The 19,717-nt window shown below is 42.2% G+C and overlaps 1 protein-coding gene across 7 annotated transcripts in view; it reads left to right on the forward strand.

Annotated features, from left to right (window-relative positions):
• Positions 1-18,189, forward strand: part of Spn (protein phosphatase 1 regulatory subunit spinophilin) — a 60,547-nt gene extending 42,358 nt beyond the window's left edge. For 2 of the 7 annotated variants that reach the window (XM_022841212.2, XM_022841211.2), the window contains 13 exons: positions 1,028-1,289; positions 1,557-1,691; positions 3,524-3,674; positions 4,917-5,094; positions 5,203-5,509; positions 6,398-6,940; positions 7,112-7,631; positions 8,448-8,542; positions 8,879-9,037; positions 9,435-9,678; positions 9,896-10,078; positions 13,593-14,194; positions 14,438-18,189. In XM_022841212.2, coding sequence (XP_022696947.1) covers positions 1,028-1,289; positions 1,557-1,691; positions 3,524-3,674; positions 4,917-5,094; positions 5,203-5,509; positions 6,398-6,940; positions 7,112-7,631; positions 8,448-8,542; positions 8,879-9,037; positions 9,435-9,678; positions 9,896-10,078; positions 13,593-14,194; positions 14,438-14,638 — 3,580 coding nt within the window. In that variant the 3' untranslated portion in view covers positions 14,639-18,189. Of the gene's footprint in view, positions 1-1,027; positions 1,290-1,556; positions 1,692-3,523; positions 3,675-4,916; positions 5,095-5,202; positions 5,510-6,397; positions 6,941-7,111; positions 7,632-8,447; positions 8,543-8,878; positions 9,038-9,434; positions 9,679-9,895; positions 10,079-10,487; positions 10,521-12,692; positions 13,155-13,592; positions 14,195-14,437 lie in introns of those variants that run through there. The other 5 variants (XR_002683159.2, XR_002683160.2, XM_022841219.2 and 2 more) reach the window with 5 other exon arrangements.
• The last annotated feature ends 1,528 nt before the right edge of the window (positions 18,190-19,717 follow it).

The following is a 19,717-nucleotide window of genomic DNA, read 5'->3' on the forward strand; positions in this document are numbered from 1 at the left end:
GTTGTACAAAGTCCACCTCGGCCACATGATAGGAAAATTTACAAATACCCTGGTATAATTTTTCTCTCTCTCACTCTAAAGTTTCCAACGGTAAATTTTGGCTCATATTGTCCCAATCTCCCGTATGTGTTTTCAAACAGGCATCTGAATCTGGACTTTTTACTTTGAATTGTTTTTAAGACTATATCTAAAGAAAAACAGACATCTGTTATATGCTGTAAAAATGTTCTTCCTTCTTGGTGGTCATATCATCTAACACAACCACTATTCACCACGATTTCACCTTCAATTTGAGACTTAAGCCACGTATTTTTCATGTAACAGTCTGTCTCAGAATATGCCTCATTTGATCCGAAAATAACCTTTTATTAGTAAAGCATGCGTCAAGCGATGTTGATAACTGTAAGCTTGTTCAGGTGTTAATTCTAATACCAACGACTCAAGGATGCAACGATTCAAAATGGCCAAGAAGCTTGAAATGTGTGACAGGCTTGAAAAAGTCTAACCATTAAAACCTAGAACCAAATTGGCTATTAATATTCTGGTCTCTGAGACGGTCGTTAATTTCGATATGATAAATCCAGGCGTATCAACGATGACCTTTTGGTCACTTTTCGACCTTTCTAAATTATCACACGTTTTCCTCGGATTTTTCAGTAGCCATGTGCAAATTGGCAATAACGTAGAGCATCGAGTTCATGTGAACCTGCGTAGGTACTCGTTTAGCCTAAAAAGGCTGTATAATAGCTGGTCATCACACAGACTGTGAAACGACGCACTGTCTTTTTTAAATAAAAAAATTTAAGAATTCATCGTTCAACAAACCGGTTCTCTGGTGGTAATTAAAAATATAGAATGAATACATTTCCGCAACGTTTGTTTATCAGAGTTTCAACGCCGCGTGTGTTCTACAGAATAGCCGAGGTCGCAGATAGCATCTGTTACTTCAACTTCAACTAACGACATAGTTCGCATGAATCGTTTTTTTGTCCAAATGAACATATTAATTGGGCCTTTGCGCTTATAGATGCCAAGGGCGAGATTTAATCGATCAACCAGACTCGTTGACATCTACGGGAGAACTGCTCAATCCTCAAAGGCTAGATTCGGGCTTTACCTCAATTGAAGATGAGCTCGATGATGTCTGTTCTGGCAGGGACACATTATCGCAGCGTCTTGAAGGACTGGGGTCGTCAACGATACGGAAAAAAGCGGACTCCGAGCAAACGCGACGCCCACCGCCTCCAGATGATATGCTCAGGACAGGGACGATAGGAGCTTCTGAGGGGGTAAGTAAGCTTGCCAGTTACCTTTTTGTATTGGCGACGTTATTCTCTTGTTGTAAAAATCCACACAATTGCTTTTGTCACTGTAGGCAGTCAAGTGAGCCTTTCGTCACTATCAGCTGGAATGATTGCTGATGTGAATTTTTTTCCCTGTCGGAAAGGTACGACAGCAGCATGTAGATATCAGGTCGATAAATCAATGCCCAGCGGGAAAAAAAAGCAAAAACAGGGAACTATAGAAATTTATGTTTGCTATGTAATTGGTTACAGTTAAGTGCAGTTAACGCAAGTGGGCGTACGTGTCAATTTGAAGATGAAAACTGCGGTGTTAATGAAACAGCTATAATTATAGGGGCAATAATGGCCCCGTCCGATTTAAGTCCACTTACAGAGCAATCAGAACAGGTATCATCAATGGCTGAAGGAGGCCAAAAACTGCCGCGGCGAATGCGTTTCACTTATCACAATGCATGCACCCCTAACTCCTCGCGTATTCCTCGAAACCTTACTAATTGCTTCCTATAAACGTCGTATAACTACTGTTCTATAATTACTACCATTATCATCATTTGGCGAGTCGAAAGAGCTGCATAATTCATAGATCGTATACGCTAGAACGATATATATATATATATATATATATATATATATTATATATATATATGTGGTATGTACTCCTGTTCGTTGTACACAGGTCGAAGGCACTACTCGAGACTTTTGGAACGATATGTAAGCATATCGAATCTTGTTAGCATACCCCTTATAGCATAAAGGCACGGATTTAATTCTGGAGGGCATGGGACCAAATCTGTTGTTCGATCGTATCTTTATTGGCCGCGACTGGAACGAAGCAATGAAGTCTAACATTATTGCCGAACACCATTGTGTTGTTAGTCTTCACCCCATAGATCATCTGGGCTTCTTAACTTTCATTAACCTATGGCCGAACTCGTGCGGCGTCCTCAACGAAATGATTTGATTTTTCGTTTTTCCGTAGTGGGCACCGCGGAGCTCTCGTCTAAGACGATGATGCGCCCTTGAGCATGTTTTCTGCTAGCAGTAGTAGCGTGAATCGTTATCAGAGTATGCACGCGTTTCCATATCTTTTGTACCTAATTTATGAAGCACAAATTTTTCGCTTTGCTTTATTTACCATCTGTTATATTGTCGTTATAACTCGATAACAGGTGCTTCAAAAAAGTTCCTATTGAGTGGACAGGGAGTTGGATACGCTAGGAAAACACTGACCGTACTCTGTATTGCTTAGATGTTTGCGCGGCCACAACAACGCGTCTTTCCCATTGGAGTCGTAAGATATGGTCACTTTCCTCAACCTCCCAATTTTTATTCTTGAAATAAATAGACCAGTAACGAATTGTTCGTTCACTGAAGAATATCTTCGCCTAATCCGCTTAATCATTTTTCAATAGACTCTAGCAAAGCTTTTATTCTCAAGAAACAAAAACCTGTTGTTTGATGTTTGGCTTTCCCCTTAGCACGGAACGAGACCTTCATTATTTTCTGATTTCACTTAACAAGCTTTGAGTAATACTTCAGGCAAATATTTACCCAGTTCTGTTTGCTAATGGGGCATATTTTTCGACTCGCTAAATAGCTCCGAAAAAGCTTATATATAAAAATATATATATATTATATAAAATAGCATTTTAATACCTAATTGAAAACAATATACCTATGTCCAGTACTATGTAATGCGTTCTAACCCCTGCTTTGTTAAGATATAGCCCACTTTGTAAAGTTACCTCATGTCAAGATAATTTCGACAGATCGAGGCTATCGAAACTCCTGTTTACACGAAAAACTTAACTTTTAGTGAGCTGTTAGTGTCCATCTCAAAAGTCATGCTGGTTGCCCTTACATTTTCAAGCAGAATATTAAATGGTTTGACAGCACTAATACACCACTTATAAATTCGAATACATCGTAGATAAGCTTTTGCGCTTAGAAATTATGTTTGTAGTCGTACTGCTAAGTTGAAGAAGCTTGATGTGGACGTTCTCTAACCACTCAAAAAAAAATGCATGCCTGATTTCGCTATTGTTTACAACAATCTCACATATATGGGTGTACGGAAGAGCTACGTTAGCCCAGAGACCCACTGAGCGCGTGATGTTCCATTCAATAATGTCGAATTTTCCTCAGCTATAGCCCACAATTTTCTTCGGTCACCTTTTACACACTAACAACGCGGCACTCCGTACACGTTTGATCACTAGGTGTCGTCGGAAAGTTCTGTCAGCGTTCGAGAGTCGAAACGAGAATGCGTGCAGCATGCAGAAGAGATTCACGTTACTTCTACTTCTTCGACATCTAACAGCGACCCCAGATCGAGCCACGCGGGACTGCCGGAAGAGAAGACCCTGGAAGGTGCGTCCGATAACGTAAATCAACAGCTAATAGAAATGAAACCGTTATAACGTAATGCGATTCAGTTCCCGCGCATTGGATCGGGTCACCAATGGCTAGAGTAAACTTCATGGTACTATATGGGGCCGACTGTGTACGAGTGCTTAAACGTTGCTGCTTTTCGAGCTGACCCACATCTATCCCTCTATGTGGATAGGTCGTCAAAGTCACTTTTGGCACCGCCAAAAGTAATCTTGCTGGCTTTTTCAATAGACCGATAAGGCTACGAAACAACCGTATCGTTGTTTCATTTATTTTTTTGTCATGTCCCAATGCTGGGATTTGGACTTTCGACGGCCGGAATACTGCTGCGGCTTCTTCACCGCAGCGCTAGAGCACTGCACGCCGAAAAATGCCTACTAGTCATCCAGATGACGCCAGCGCACGTGAAATTGATGTACGTCACTGTGTATGTGTGGGTGTGTCTGTTTATGTTCATGCTTATCCGTGCACGCTTTTCAATGCCAGCTTTATTATGCTGGCCATCTATGAGATGTTTATATACGTTTTCTCTTCCTATTTTACCCTACGCCTACTCGTTTGAGTCTTCACACACGAACGGCGCGATCAACTGAACGAAGTACGATCATTTGCTCACAGTGTTGTTAAAATATAAACGTTTTACTCTTATTCAAGTGCCAGATAGTCTACGAAAAGGCGTTGCTATACCCTCGACTACGCAAAAGAAGAGCAGTCTATAGAGTGCGGCTATAGTTAAAATATATTAAAATATAGTTAAAAAAAAGGAAGAAATCAAAAGTGTAGACCTGGGATAAACAATTGTAGTAGTATTTCATTACTTGAAATTTAGAAATAAAGCGAAAGGAGTGGACCCTCTTCAATAAGGAAATAAATTTATTACAATCTTGAAAGCCATCTCACTGTCTGCGCCATCGGCGATAGTATGATGAAATTGTTGTAGTAATTCGTTAACCTCGTGACGCGCGCGTATGATGAACACAAAAGATCAATTACGAAAATGTATATTTCCCGCATTTCTAAAGAACTGTTCTAGATCCTATGCAAGTTCTGTTTAGAGCAGCAGCGATCTTCGTTTTTCTATGATAGGACGATTGGTTAATTTAGAAATCGATATCTGTCACGAACAGTAACACCGTCCTCGTATAGATAATTGTCCAGCTTCATCTAAAACTCGGAACTGTTTACTAGAGGATCGTTCTTTGGTCTTCTCTATATCTGCAGGCAAAGGCGGTTCTTCAAGCGGAGATTCGACTCTTAAAGAGGAGCAACTCGATGAGAAGCTTAACGAGGTAGGCCAGCCAGAACACGACGCCGCAATAGGCGATCAGTTGATGACCAAAGATGAACACGTTACGTTGCTCAGCTACAGACAAGGCCGAACCAGTAGCTGCACGCACAGGTAAATACAAGCCGCTTCTGACAAATGATCTGGTATCTAACTGGGCTTCATTTCGAAGTACACTGACAGCCTCACAAAGTACATATGAACTGCTGCCTATTTATTTAGTCCGTCAGCGGCCGGGGATCAACGAAGTCCATCTGCCGTCGGAGGCGACATGGAGTTCGACGAGTGTGAGGAGATTCTAACAGATGAACAGGCTCATGAGGTATGCCAAATACTCAAGGACAACTCATTCGAAAAAAACGAACAGCTCATCCAGGAGGAGATGGAGCTCGAGGAGGCGATGGAGCGCACGAAGCGACAGCAACAAGTAACTTGTCCAGATGCCGTAGCTGAACGACAAACCGCCAAAGAACAGTGGGTCGCTCCTGTTTTACCACCTTCAGCCGACGCTGATGACTTAGCTAGCCCGGTAAGGACTTTGCTATTTCGTATCAATAATTTGCAATATTAATGAATATGGGATACCGTATTAGTATTGCCGTGGACTATATGTATGGATATATACAATCATAAGAGATAATATAGGGGAGAAACAACTTAAGGCAACGAGCGAGTTTGATCGCATATTAGGTCAACCTGTGCCCAGGCTAGTCTGGCTGGTCACAAGGTTACAGACATACATACGAGACTATCGTGTTTCTCACAAGAACCCGCGTAGACTCGGCAGCTTCTAGGGCTGACACCGACCATGAAGCTATTGTTTTTGCACGGTAACAACAGGATGAAATATGAAATTTTGTTCACATAGATGAGTAGGGGGGTCTCATATCTGAAACAGTCTTTCGAAACAATGTGTAGAAAGAAGAGTATCCTGGGGCACTGAATTCAAGGCCGCTTTGAAATACAACAACACTTTATTGAGAATTTTCCAGATTCTGTTTGATGTCATCTAGTAGAGCCAAGCGCTTTGCCATGGTAGAACAGTGTCATCTAAAGCCATGTTGTTCCCTTTAGAAACTGACTAAGCTTCGTTAAAAAAAAGCAACGACAACGCTTTATAGTAAGTGCCTTTATTTAGTATGCCTAGCCAGCAGGCCGACTGTTCAGCGATCACCGACATCACTATAGGCGTGTGGAGAATATTTTTAACCTGTGTGAGGCGACATATACCAGCATAGAATGCCTGTTTCGGTGTATTGTGTGCTAGAGTTTATCTACTCGTTAATTATTATTACGTAATCGTTATAATTAGGAGAACTTACATTACAATCGAATATTTGTAATCTAAGTTAGTAGTCAACATCAATAGCGATACACGTCAAGGGCCACTGAGACGAAGTTTGTCTGTATCTGACAGGTGACCGAATCTGCGCCCGCCGGCCCGGCTGGCGCGAATAATAACACGTACTCGGTAGGCGCTGCCAGTCCAGGCGCAGGAAACACGTACAATTATGAAGATTCGATGGAAGAAGATGCCGATCTAGATGGCGACGTTCTCGATCGAACTTTGCCTGCCTCGCCAGAGCCCGACTCATTGGGTTCATTGCACGTTGATGAAGACGGGCATTATTATGTAGAGCGACCCGGATTAACCGAGGACGATGAGAACGACCCATTTGAATGCGATGAAAACGAGTTTGACCATGAGCAGCAGCGGCAGCATGAGTATAATACTAGCGACGATTTTACAGCACATAATAAAACGGCAACGCAGCCGATGTCCTATGATACGGAGAAAAGGAAAGCTTTCATCAAGATTCGGTTTTCCCATGCGCCTATACGCGTCTATTTGACGTACTCAGTTGACGAGTACGATCGGCGCAACGACGAAATTGACCCAGTCTCTGCCTCAGCCGAGTACGAACTCGAGAAACGTATCGAAAAGATGGATGTATTTGGGGTAAATTTTTAAATTAACACGACGAAAGTTGCCTTTTTGATACTGCATGACGTATATGTTATTATGACGCTGTACAATTTAATATGCATTGTAACTATGACTAGAACTCAGTTCTACCTGCCATATCGCTCTACCGACTATCTTTATCATACGTTATAATGGTTCATTCAGGTGCAACTAATGAAAGGTCCGGAGGGTCTCGGTTTATCGATAATCGGCATGGGTGTCGGCGCGGATGCGGGACTTGAAAAGCTCGGCATTTTTGTGAAAACAATTACACCTCATGGGGCCGCGTCTCGAGACGGGCATATTGAAGTAAACGACCAGATCATCGAGGTTGACGGAAAATCACTCGTAGGCGTAACGCAAGCGTATGCCGCTTCAGTTCTCAAGAATACGTCCGGACTCGTACGCTTCGTTATCGGCCGCGAGAGGGACCAAAGCAATAGCGAGATTGCGGCACTAATCGCTCAGTCTATTCAGGCTGATCGGGATCGAGAACAGCATCTGCAGCGCATACAGCAAGGAGCACAACATCACCATCACGGAGATGTTATGGTTGGAGGGGTGCCCGGAGACCATAGCAGTGGCACTACTGGCCTTGGCGGATTACACCGAAGGGGCTCCCCCGAGCCTCACTCCACGAGCGGCCCTTCCACTCCCGAGGAGGGTGAGGACCTGCCCATCATTGGTCAGTTTTGTTCAGCGTTACCTTTCAGTTTATTATTTCTGTATATGTATTCAGCTGTTGTCTCAAGCCATCTTGTACGCTGTCGTCATCACTGTTTGTTTTGGTTAAAAGAAAGAAATATTAATACTAATGATAAGTATAGTAGTAAATGTCCTAATCAGGTTAGTTGAGCTCGGAACGGTTTCGTTGTACTAGACGTACGAGGTGTACTGTCTGATTGAAACGTTTTCTAATTTGGTGGCTCAATAATTATGCAGCATTTTTAGTTAGTCAGTCTCCATTTTTCGATACGAATTGCGGACACTCATTTCTTAGGAGCCTTTTTTTTTCAACAACAGAGTAAATGGTCAGGAAAAATAAAGAAATGTTCACGTAAGTGCGAAGGTTGGATGCTCGATGTATATCTAAGATTTTGAATACAACGAGGGCTCTAGCAGAAGCCGATCTGCGGACCCGGCAAACGGTAATATAAGGCAGCAGAGCGAACAAAGTAAAAGACCAGCAATGTCAATATCCTATATCCTTTTCTAAACGTTGAGCTGACGATCATCGCAACGGTAATGTTTACTGTTGCAGTGTTCGGTTCTTTTTAACTCTTTTTAATTTTACATTAGGAAATGTTCTTTCAATAGGAGTAAACACTTAGGACGCTTTAGAATGACGTTTGACTATCGTCGTAGCTACTGAAACGTTTACCGATATAATTAGTTAATAAAAAAAAAGTCTACGAGTAAGCCAAATTGACCTTGCCGTTGTGGCAGTGGAAAGTTTTGACTTCTAACCGTAATCGCATAACTTCTATACACGTAATTGCAGACGCTACCCACGATCCTTTGTCTGAGGACGGTGGAGGAGCGGACGACGCGGCTGGTAACCATGGGACGCTTGTAGCGCGCTACCGAGATCTTCAGGTTAGTTTCGTTTTAAAAAAAACTAAGGCGTAAGTTAATTCTGATTGGCCTATGCAGGTTAAGTAGCCTGGAAGCCAGTTGGTCTGCGAGTTATGCCCCTCATTGTTAACGTTAACTAATGTTCTGGCTAGTTATACGCACTTACAAATGACGTACTAATGCACAACGACTGACAACAGAATTTTCGTTGACCTAAAGTCACACGCTAACGCCATGCTAAAAAAAGGAAATATGAGCTTTTTCAAAAAGAATATAGATGTGTTCGCAGACGTGCCCTACTCATGTTCCTAACTAAAATACGGCAACATCAAATCGGCCTTATTTCTGCATTTGTAGTATCAGGTCCGGGCGCTTCGTGACCGCCTGGACGCGTCAGAGGAGGAGAGAGTTCGTCTCGGCCAGCAATTGCACATTACGCAGCGACGCTTGGAGGAGGCCCAGAGGAGCGCACAAGAGGCCAACCAGCGATATGCAGAGGAGACCAGAGCACTCAAGGTAAGCCAAGGCTTTCAAGTGGTTCTACTAATATTTAAAAATTCTTAATTCTTCTCTACTAATACTTAAAATCATGTACATGTTAGCAGCAAGGCTTCGAAACGCTTCCGATGAAACTACGTTCTCTGTGGTCACTCGAATTGTTAAATTGTGGAGATAGCGTGACTAAGGCTCGGTTATAGTGCTCGATCGATCCTGTCAGCTCTTTGGTTAACACATGAATCTGGTCGTTCAGCATTCAAGAACGTACGAGACGCAATACGTTAAGGAGACAGATTTAGATCTAACTTTGTCTGATCATAGAAATTCCTTCTAAATATATTCCTTCGATTAGAAGTTACTCTCATAATCGACTACTATATAAGTATTTGGTAGAGTAATTGCATTCTGCTCACAGGAACAACTGGAACAGAGTGAATCGATCTGTATGCGGCTGAAGAGAGGCCTTCAAGAGCGGGATGATGACCAGATTAAGTTAAAGTTAGAGTTAGAAAAAGAACAGCATTATAACGAGGTTGTGAAGAGCCTCAAGGATCGCGTAATCGAGTTGGAAGGAATGCTAGAAGAGACTCAACGCTCGGCTGGGCTGCCGGTCGCGATCCCACGACCCCGCGAGAATCGCGCACAAAGCCTAGATGAATGTAAGTTAATATGCGCACATGCATCAAACCAGTACTTGTAGCGACTTTGTATACTTAGTGGCTTATTAGCAATATTGCTACATAGATAAGTTGTAGACAATCGAGATGTTGCATTCGCAAACTGGAACTATCTCTCAAACATCGCTAGGTTTTCGGGGGCTTTTACAAGCGGGCATTTGACACAAACGTTCATAATTGCTGATGCGCTATATTGCAGCTATGATACTTTTGAGCAGTATGATGCCAGCTACTGAATTTTTGGACACTTCGGCCGCACGTGCCAAAGCTGAGCTTGGACGAAACCTGCGTGGACTACGACAACCTCCAAAAAACATGCGCAAGTCCCGATCGTCGGAAGAAGCAGAAGCACAATCGCCAAAACAACTCAATACTTCAAGTGGTATTAATTTGTTCATTACGAACTAATCTAGCAATTGAATACGGAAATTTTAAATATAATACTCTGCGTGGATAATGCGTGAAGCATCTATAACGTCAACATCATTCGTTGTTAAGGGTTGTAAAGTTAGGTGGTAAATATGGTTGGCGGAAAGTAGGTACGTACAAACCTGATCATCGATTGCACACTATCACCACACCTATATTCCTAGGCGAGACTACAGTCTTCTTGAAGAGGACGCTCTTGTTTGCCGTAAAACGTGCAAAATACGCTTGCTATCCTCTGCGGAATAATCTTCGCTGACTTAATATGGCGGCTGTAACCTCGTCAGTTAGACAACTTTGAATTTTGACTGAAAAGAAATCTAACCGCTGTATGCACTCTGTCCTGCTTCCTTTTCCAATCCAAGCTCAATCTGCCGAGTAACAAGTGACACATCCAGGTAAGGGAAATTATGTAACCCCGCATGAGTGGCTGCTTCTGGAAATGGCTAGATGTTGGATGACTTTGTTTCATTGAGCTTTTGCTACAGCGAACTCTGATTGTGAGTGATTCTAAAGACTGGGGAAGATTAGCGGAAAGCTTGTGGACCGGGTCCTCATAGACGTTAGTGGAGACTTGAAAGTTTGCAGGCTCGGTTGCTCGTTTACAGAACTGGAATGCTATATAACCAAATGTCTATGCTTCTGCTGTGTATCGCAAATGGATTTTACTCTATTATTACTGATATATAGTAAAAGCGGTGCCCGCAATGAACTGGGAAGACTATTCCAGCTTTGTTTCAGAAAGAGCTGCATGGTTGAGCTGCGTAGTCTTCTGTTAGAGCACTGATGCTGCTGCACCTAATAACAATTAACGACACTAGTTTTGATGTGATTCAAGCATGATTGCAGTGCTCAATTAGATACAAAAGAGGGCCTAAATCTTCCTAAGTCAGCGCGCGCAGACAGGGGATGCTATTGTTGTCACTGTTGGCACTCTCGATGTTCTTCGCAAGCATCTTCTCGTACTCTTATAACAATAATTATTATTAGTGTATTACAACGGAATCCGGGGGACTTTGAAATTTCATAACTTTTGAACCAGCGTTCGTAACAGATGAAGTTTACCCTAGTATTTCACAAACTTGTGCGTGGAAAGCCGTTCAAAAAGGAAGGACATCTTCTAGCCTCAGAAGACACCGTTTAACAGTAAAGTTTTTATCGCTCGAAGGCCGCAAAGATGCAAATATTCATCAAAAATTGGTGAAGGCATTAGGAAAGGGGGCCTTAAGCGAATGAATGATGCGGAGGTTCTGAGAATTGACGACTGAAAGCCCGTGAAGAAGCGGTGGATGTCGGGACACGAAGGGCAAGAATGCACTGCCACAACCGAGAAGAAGCTTGGAAGATTAGGGCTCTGTCAGTCAAAACTAGGACCCTAACATGTTAGGCGTTACAAAACTATCATCCAAATAACCTAGACGCGAAAACTGGATTAGAAATTAGTTTCCCATAAATTCACTCTAGACCAGTTGAAAATGCGTGTAATATACTTCGCGTGCGATTCGCCGAACCTTGATCAACAGAAAACCCACCTAGAGCACATGATCATTATGGACGATTTCTGCCCCCAGCCCATGGAAGATCGGGTAAGGGAGTCTCCCTGGAAAGAAGTTTGGTGGCAGTGTCGAGTAAGCTCGGACGTAAGGTTATGGTAATATTTGCGATGGACATCAACCTACATGAGATACTCGCTGAAAGTCAAACAATTAATCGTGAAATTCTCATGGACCGCTGGTGACCCGCGAATCGAAAGTTAGTTGATGACAATGATAGACCTTATTGCCAAGCCTCAATGACTTTTGGTACGAGTGAGCAACGTTCGTTCGAATTTACTTACTCTCTTACTCTAAACAGATGTAACTTTTTATGTTTCCGAGAGGGTAATTGGTCGGCTAGCATATCCTAGTATTGATTTACTTCGAGAAGTCTATCTATGACTATATAAGAAATTACATATGGGAACGCGATTGGTAGGTATGTAGTTGTTCCTCCTGAGCGCTGGTGAAAGAGTGTAAAAAGTAAAAGGAAGCATATTCTATAGCCCCCAACTTTAATTTCAAAGTCTGCCAGATTCGCTTGTGATAGCCTAATATATCTTATTATTGTTGTTATAACGGTGACATCTAAAAACCGCCAATAACTAAGGAAAACATACAGTCTAGTTCTGTTAAAGTCGTCGATTTATGCTGTAATTTCAAATCTGGCGGTTATAAAAAAGACAACACGTTCGACACCCGACGTGTTGTTTGACGACGTTGGACGATTTATTTTTGCATGATTCAGTCTTCAATGCTTGATAATTAAACTAGGTAGCTAGGCAGTTACAAGCTAGAGTCGTAAACCAAAGGAAGTTTGTGCATGTGTGAACATTGCTTTCATGAGCACATCGTTCCTCATGAATACGCTTCAAACGCCTTAAGCTTTACAGCTTAGGTAACTAGAAATTCAAAAATTCTCATAACGCTTTACTTTCTCTTACTGCCTGTTCTTTCCTCGCTGTTTTCCTGCCATTTTGATGTATTGTTTTGTTGCGTCACTTTTTCGGCCCTACTTTGTCCTTATTCCTACAGGCCTGACGGAGAACACGGCCGAATATACGCCTTTAACGCGCCCGAGTAACAGCAATGCAACGCCATATAATTGTGACTTCCTCTCTGTGTCTTCAACAACCACACCTCGATCACCAGCAACAACAACAACAGTAGCATCTTTACGCAGAAACTTTGCACCGGGTCTCGTATCGCCAAAGCACAAAAGTGGTGCTAGTTCAAACGGTGCAATCTATGACTGTTAATAGTGTCAGTTCCTCCTAGCAACAGTCGCCGGTAGCCATTTGTCATGTCAAAGCCGTTTCTGCTATCGCCATTTACCAAACACTCAATATGGATTAGACAGTGTCAATAATTGAACTAGCGCTAGTGTTTCACCACAACAAGCGAAACACCCGTCCAGATAGAGGGATCCTACTATTCCGGATGGGATGTTACCTCTCTAAAATCACAAAGCGCTGCCTGGGCTGGTTTTCAATGGAGGTAAGCTGGTGCATTACTGAAAGCGATACGGACATAAGATTTTGATACACAAAGCATAATGCACTACCGTCGTCAAGGTGATTGACTACGAGGTCCAGAGATGTGCTGCTATTTATTAAGTGGGGTGGTATGCAGACTGATTTCGGTATGAGATAATTTCATTTTCATACGATATAAATAGATTGGCTTATACTTTCTATATAGACTGTAGGTCCAACAAGTGTCCCCCCATGAACAAGCATTATCCTTGCAAGAGTGTTGTTGTTGTTGTTGTTGTTGCTGTTGTTGTTGTTGTTGTTGTTGCTGTTGTTGTTGTTGTTGCCGCCGCCGCCGCCGCCGCCGCCGCCGCCGCCTTTTTGAAAGCGAAGTTTGCGAGCGAAGGGTTAGGGACTCCTGGTTGTGTAGATTTTCAAGTCGATTGTATGCGTTGCATTTCAGGAATTCGACTAATTTCCGCTCGATTAAATACGTCATCTCTAGGACGCAACGGCAGTCTCCCAACTAGTGTTCATAGTTCAAGTATCCAAAGCTTTACTCAAACCCAATCGCATGGCCAAATAAATAGCGCCAGTTCAATAACTGGTGATCATTTTGGCTCACCTCAACAAACGTATAACACGTCTAGTACATTAAATCTTCAAGTGGCTCAGACGAACCAGTCGACGCAACCACTAGGAACTGGGTCAACCGAAAAGAGTTATCTGGGCGATGTGACCATTTCTCAAAATGGAGTTTCACGGATAGTTCGTTCATCGATGCCCATGTCACCCAGTGGGGACACTGGCTGTTCAGACGTCGTAGGCTGTTTTGATGTAAGTTCCCTTCTATTGGGGCACGGCACACATCAATACTACGGTAGCAAGTCGGCCATTGATTCCGTGTCAACGACAAGATCTATGCGAGGAGAAGACGTGATCCAACAACAACAGCAGCAGCAGCAACAGCAACAACAACAACAACAACAACGAGACGTTATGTCCTGGGGGCCTCGCGATGTTTGCAAATGGTTAACCGAGCACGGTCTAAAGGCCTACAGAGAGGTTCGTGTTGAAGCCATCGCATTTTTTGGAAAAGTGCTTTCTTTTCACAGCTTTCTTAATTCGCTAAATGCAATGACTTCAATCATACGTACGTACATATCAATAAACAATCTATTAAGTGCGCGTTTTTGGCGCCGTATATATATATATATATATATATATATACCAACCTCAAGGTATCAAGGGTAATCGAAATAAACTTTGTACCCATCGTGTTTGTTTGTGCGTGGTTTATATTCCCAGACATTTATTTCGAACGGCATAACCGGTGAACAACTGTTGGAGTTAGGAAAGAGTGGTAGCAAGCTCAAGGAGTTTGGAGTTCGTGAAGAAGCGGATCGTGCTCTGCTTAAGAAGAAGATCAAAGAACTCAAAAGGGGAATGGAACGCGAGCGAAAGGCTGCACGCAAAGGGGTGGAAACCGCAAGTACTAATAAACGCTGAGACTGATGCTGCATGCGCACGGGGAGGGGAACACAGTCGCATGTTTTCTGTCTCTAGTTCCCTCACAACGATGAAGCCCCAGCCGTCGGCAGGAAGCTCTTGAGAAAGCCCCAGGACAGCGAATCGGCCCCTCGCATCTATGCCTGCATTTCAATTGCCGAAGATAATCTTCGATTTACTATTGCCCCTATTTTAGTTTTAGCGATAAATAGGGGGCTACTCTGATGGAGGATAAAAATTGAAACCCTTATTGAATACGTTGAGAAAAAAACTCAAGTACCAAAAAACGCGAAAGAAGGTCGTTGTTGATCTGAGCTTCTTTAGCAGAGCATAACATCGCGGGCATGATATCACGAACGAAGACGGTCTTAGACCACCAACACGCTGAGACGAAACAATGAATCTATTTATTCTTCCTTAACTAAGAGCATTGATTGTTGATGCTAAAATACAGAGGTGATTGTAACGCTCCGCGGCGGTAGTGGAATACATGGACTATATATATAATCTGTCGAATAAACATGATGGCGCTAGTATACATGTGTGCAGGTCGAAACACATCTCCCTTGTGCCAATCGGCTTGCAAGTGAGCGAGCATATTATACGCTCCATGTGCATAATGTTTGCAAACATTTTTAGTTGTTGGGACTTTCTCCGCTTGTGTATTTGACTTGCACCGTATAAAGATGATCTTCAGTGTTATCGTGAGTTGCTGCTCCTGAGCGGCTTCTGTTGCAATGTATGGCCCTCGCGATATAGCCGTACCGAGGGCGACGGTAACAGGAAGAGAATAGAAAAGAGAACGCCTCCCTCCGCAATAGCGTTTCGCGTCTGTTGGCAAAGCTTGTACCCTCTGGTGGATCTGGCGCGGTAAACGCTGGTGATGACGATATGTGACTATTTTCGATCTCTCATTTTTGTAAATCAGCTATCAGTACTAAAATTACAGTAATGCCATATACATATATAAAGCTATATATGAGTAAAACGAACAGCGAATAATGGAAACAAATCCATTAATGAATAATGTTATTATTAATAACAAACAAGAGCAGTATGAGCATTAATAGTAAGAAAAGCAAGTAGGGTATATTATACAACATCTTCTACCGTCATAAACTATATGGTGGTGCCACACACACACACACACACACACACACACACACACACACACACACACACACACACACGCACACGCACACGCACGTATATATACGTGATTCCCATATTGATAAAGACAACTATAAAGCTGAGGACAAAGATATTGCCGGTGGCGCTAATTAATGGTAAAAATGGAAAAGCAATTATGGAGAAAAACTGATACGTGTGGCTGTAGGGTTGAGCAGTTGCTATCGGGAAGAACTAAATACGCGGTGAGAGACGCAGACAGAGTTTGGACAGAGATAGCCCACAATTGATTTTTCCTGCCTTATTTAATTTAAGCTACTATATACAACACAGCAGGCACAAATCAGTTAATTGATCAGAAGGCTGAGCTCACATACACATGCGTGAGTAGCACAGGTAGATATAAAGGTTGATGAAAAAACGAATGTTCCGTTCAATCAGGTTAGGCAGATTTAGTGAAAGGCTTAAGCAAGACGGACGCTGTATGCGCTGACCTGTTTATTCCAACAGATGGCCTTAGTTCGGCCATGTCAGGGCAGATGATGCCTCAGCCGTAGAATGATACTCGATTTTTGCGCTGCATAAATTCTCGAGACGCATCGCTGTCACTTGCTCTATTGGGAGCGATTTCTCGACTCCAGGTTGTTTGTATTTCCGTTGACATCTCTATTCAGCGTTTTTTTGTGGTCTTCTGCAAACATCTATATGTATTTAATTATGACTACTGTTTAGATATTGTGCTGTGTGCGCGTAGTTTCTCCAGTGATACCCCAGCGACGTCCCTCAGCCATCGTGGTGCCCGGGTATTTTAGATGCGCTTCACCCCTACGCCGTTCAACACTGACGCACGTATTTAAGTGTACGATTAAAACAAAGAGCCCTTGTCTGTTACGCTGAAATTAAAAAGTATGCTAAATTATATTTGCACTATAATAGCGCCTTAATAAATACTTGATCGTCATTACCCTTATTAGAACGACACCGAAATTGGCTTGTACCGACAAGCATCACGGCAAACAATCATTCTGGGATTATCTTTAAGACAGAACGAAGATAAAAGTATTTCTGTGGGTTCCTGCTATCTATTTCTCTCCCATTTTTCTCGTCCAAAAATTTCGCAAACAATAAATTGTAAAGAGAAACCTGTTAATAGTTTTTTTGCTTCATTCAATTCATATTCAATCAAAAATATGATAAGGGTTAAGACGTTGTTTAGCTGCTGACACTGAGCTCCCTCGTATTTAAGAATTTCGCGTTAGCTCTTACTGTGTTTCACCTACGATGTTTCAGTACCGTTTTCGTCCAGGTACCGATCGTCATACACGCGTCTATCTAGTGGAAATCTATTGTTTCTCTATGTGTAAAAAAAAATTGATTTAACTGAAATTTAGCACACCAACGCGCCATCTAAAACTGTAGCTCGGTCATATTTTTTTTCTAGTTAGCGGTGGCGGCATGTACTAGTAATTGATTGATCGACAAGTGGCTGAACGCTACTTCTAAGGCTGTAATGACAAAGTACTGCTGTAACTAGTATTGTAAATGTCAGTGCGTTTATTGGGATTGTTCTTATTGTAGGAACCATGCGACATCAAGCCGCCGACGCGTCACAACAAACGACATCTTTAGGTAGTTAGTGTCAAACGGTTTTGTTGCGTCCTTTTACGGAGACATGTTAATTTCACGTCTGATAAAAACACGCAGCATAAATACTTTATAGTTGTATTACCGATATACAGGTAAATGAAGTATCCGAGTGAAGTACATCAAAAGGCGTCAGCTGACGTTCAGAAGATTGTTCCGCATATATAGACGAACGTATTAAAGATATTCTGATGCATACACGTATGTAGTTTGTAAGGATTATACTGATAAAAAATCTTCCATTTATGGTAACATTATTAGTGGTAGCGTTGCTAATAATAATAGTGATACAAATGGCATAGCAATGGTAAGGAAAAGGCAACACTTTAACTTACTTAATTACTGTTTCGGTACGTGTGGCTGGTAGCGAGCTAGCAGGGCCTCACGTGCAACAACAAGGATCTCTGTGAAAGAACTATGAATACATTTAATATGCCGCTATTTTCCCTCCTGTGATTGACCAATGCAACACATGAGTTATCGGACAGAATTTACAGATACAAACAAATAGCAGACACCTCGAGGTAATATAGAGAGAGAGTCCAACGTACAAAACAGGCGTACGTGTAATGATATGGAAAAGGAAAGAGTAATTCGCGATTTTGAGTGATTCGGAAGAGTTCGAACATTCTGACATGATACCAAGCCTTTATAATAATGGATCATAGTTTTGCCGTCATCTTGAACACCGACAGCCACACATGCGATACCTTATATAGACATGTGTGTAATAGTACGAAATATGAAGGAAACAATAAATCATACAAAGTCTAAACTGAGATTCAGGTATTGTATTATTTCAGCTCAGTAGTTTCTGTACCAGCCACATAGGCAATATACGGAATCGGACAAAATAATACAGAAACCATCGTATAATTAAGTGTAGTCTAGCTAATATATATTTGTTCAATTATTAATCTATCTGTGAACCTTTTTTTTATTCACCGCAAAACCAAATCTCAAACCATCTGGTCCCCACAGAGGTTGTCTATGGAGAGAACTTCTTCAAATCGAACGCCACGCTGCCTGACCTGGTGGCCATTTTTGTCTTTCTTTTGCGAGCCACTCATATTTCTCTGACTTTCCCTCGTCGAACTTTGCTTGGCCATTCATTCGGCTATTGCCACGGAAACGACTCACTTTTGTCGTTGACTGGCGGGAACGAGTCCTTCGCTATCATTTGCTTTGGCGTGTATTTGTTAACAATATTTATATCATAGCATAGGTGAGCGTTTCGTTTTCATATTTGCTATCCTTTTGATAGCTTGCCTAAATTCGAGCAGAAGTCTTTTTGAATAACTTTCGGACTGGAGTGCTTCACAAGTTTTGCCGGTGACATCTTCATGGAGACTACCATTAACTAGCGCAAAGAACACCGTGGGGTAAGTGAAGGGTTCTTGCATGCTATTTAGGTGGGACATCAGTAACTGTCGTTCGTCTAAATGGTATTTTTACTATTTGTTTATATACCATTCGAGAGCCCTCTCTCGTCGGAACTTCACTGTGCAGTGAATGTAACTTTATCACTTTCGAATTCAGGCTTCAATCGTGGTAAAAAAAAAAGTGCAGTTTGGACACGTGTCCTTCATTTATCTGAAGTTGAAGTTCCTTCCACAGCGGCATGCGATATTCTTATCAACTCATCGATAAAAACTGCGAAAATTTATAGACTGTTCGGAACAGGCCTACAAAGTTAGTAATGGCATCTTGGAAGCGGAGCGTGCACGCTGCCCTGGTCGACATCCCTGAGGCCACTTGTGAAGGTAAACGGCCAGCAAGCAATCCGTAGATTGGCCGAGAAGACGAATTGCAATCAGGTGAGTATCGACAAGCACCTTACGCAAAATTAAAAGCTTGCGTGCCTCATGCACTGAATGGATATCATGAAGAATCACACTGCCCCTCATTGCCTTCTACCACCCTGTCCGGCACCGAAGATATCCTAGCCAAAATGACAGCGTTTTACGCAGAATTGACATCAGAGAGGAGAATTGGTGTTTCCATTCCGATATAAAGCAGCAATCCAATGAGTACTTCCAGCATATAAGCCCGGACCCAAAGTTGAGCTAAATCTCCCGTTCAACGAGCGGACGGTTTATGAAATATTTGAAGGACACGACTATCAACAAGGAAAAAAAAATAGATATATATATATATATATATATATATATATATATATATATATATAGGTGCAACGAGTCGACGGGATTATCCAGATGATACAAGGTCGTCCTTCTCAACAAATAGCATGACGCACATAATAAAGATTATAAAAGCCGCGCTACAAGGACATGAGTAAGAGGTTGG

Source organism: Varroa jacobsoni, unplaced genomic scaffold (assembly GCF_002532875.2).
Source record: "Varroa jacobsoni isolate VJ856 unplaced genomic scaffold, vjacob_1.0 scaffold_914, whole genome shotgun sequence".
NCBI lineage: Eukaryota > Metazoa > Arthropoda > Arachnida > Mesostigmata > Varroidae > Varroa > Varroa jacobsoni.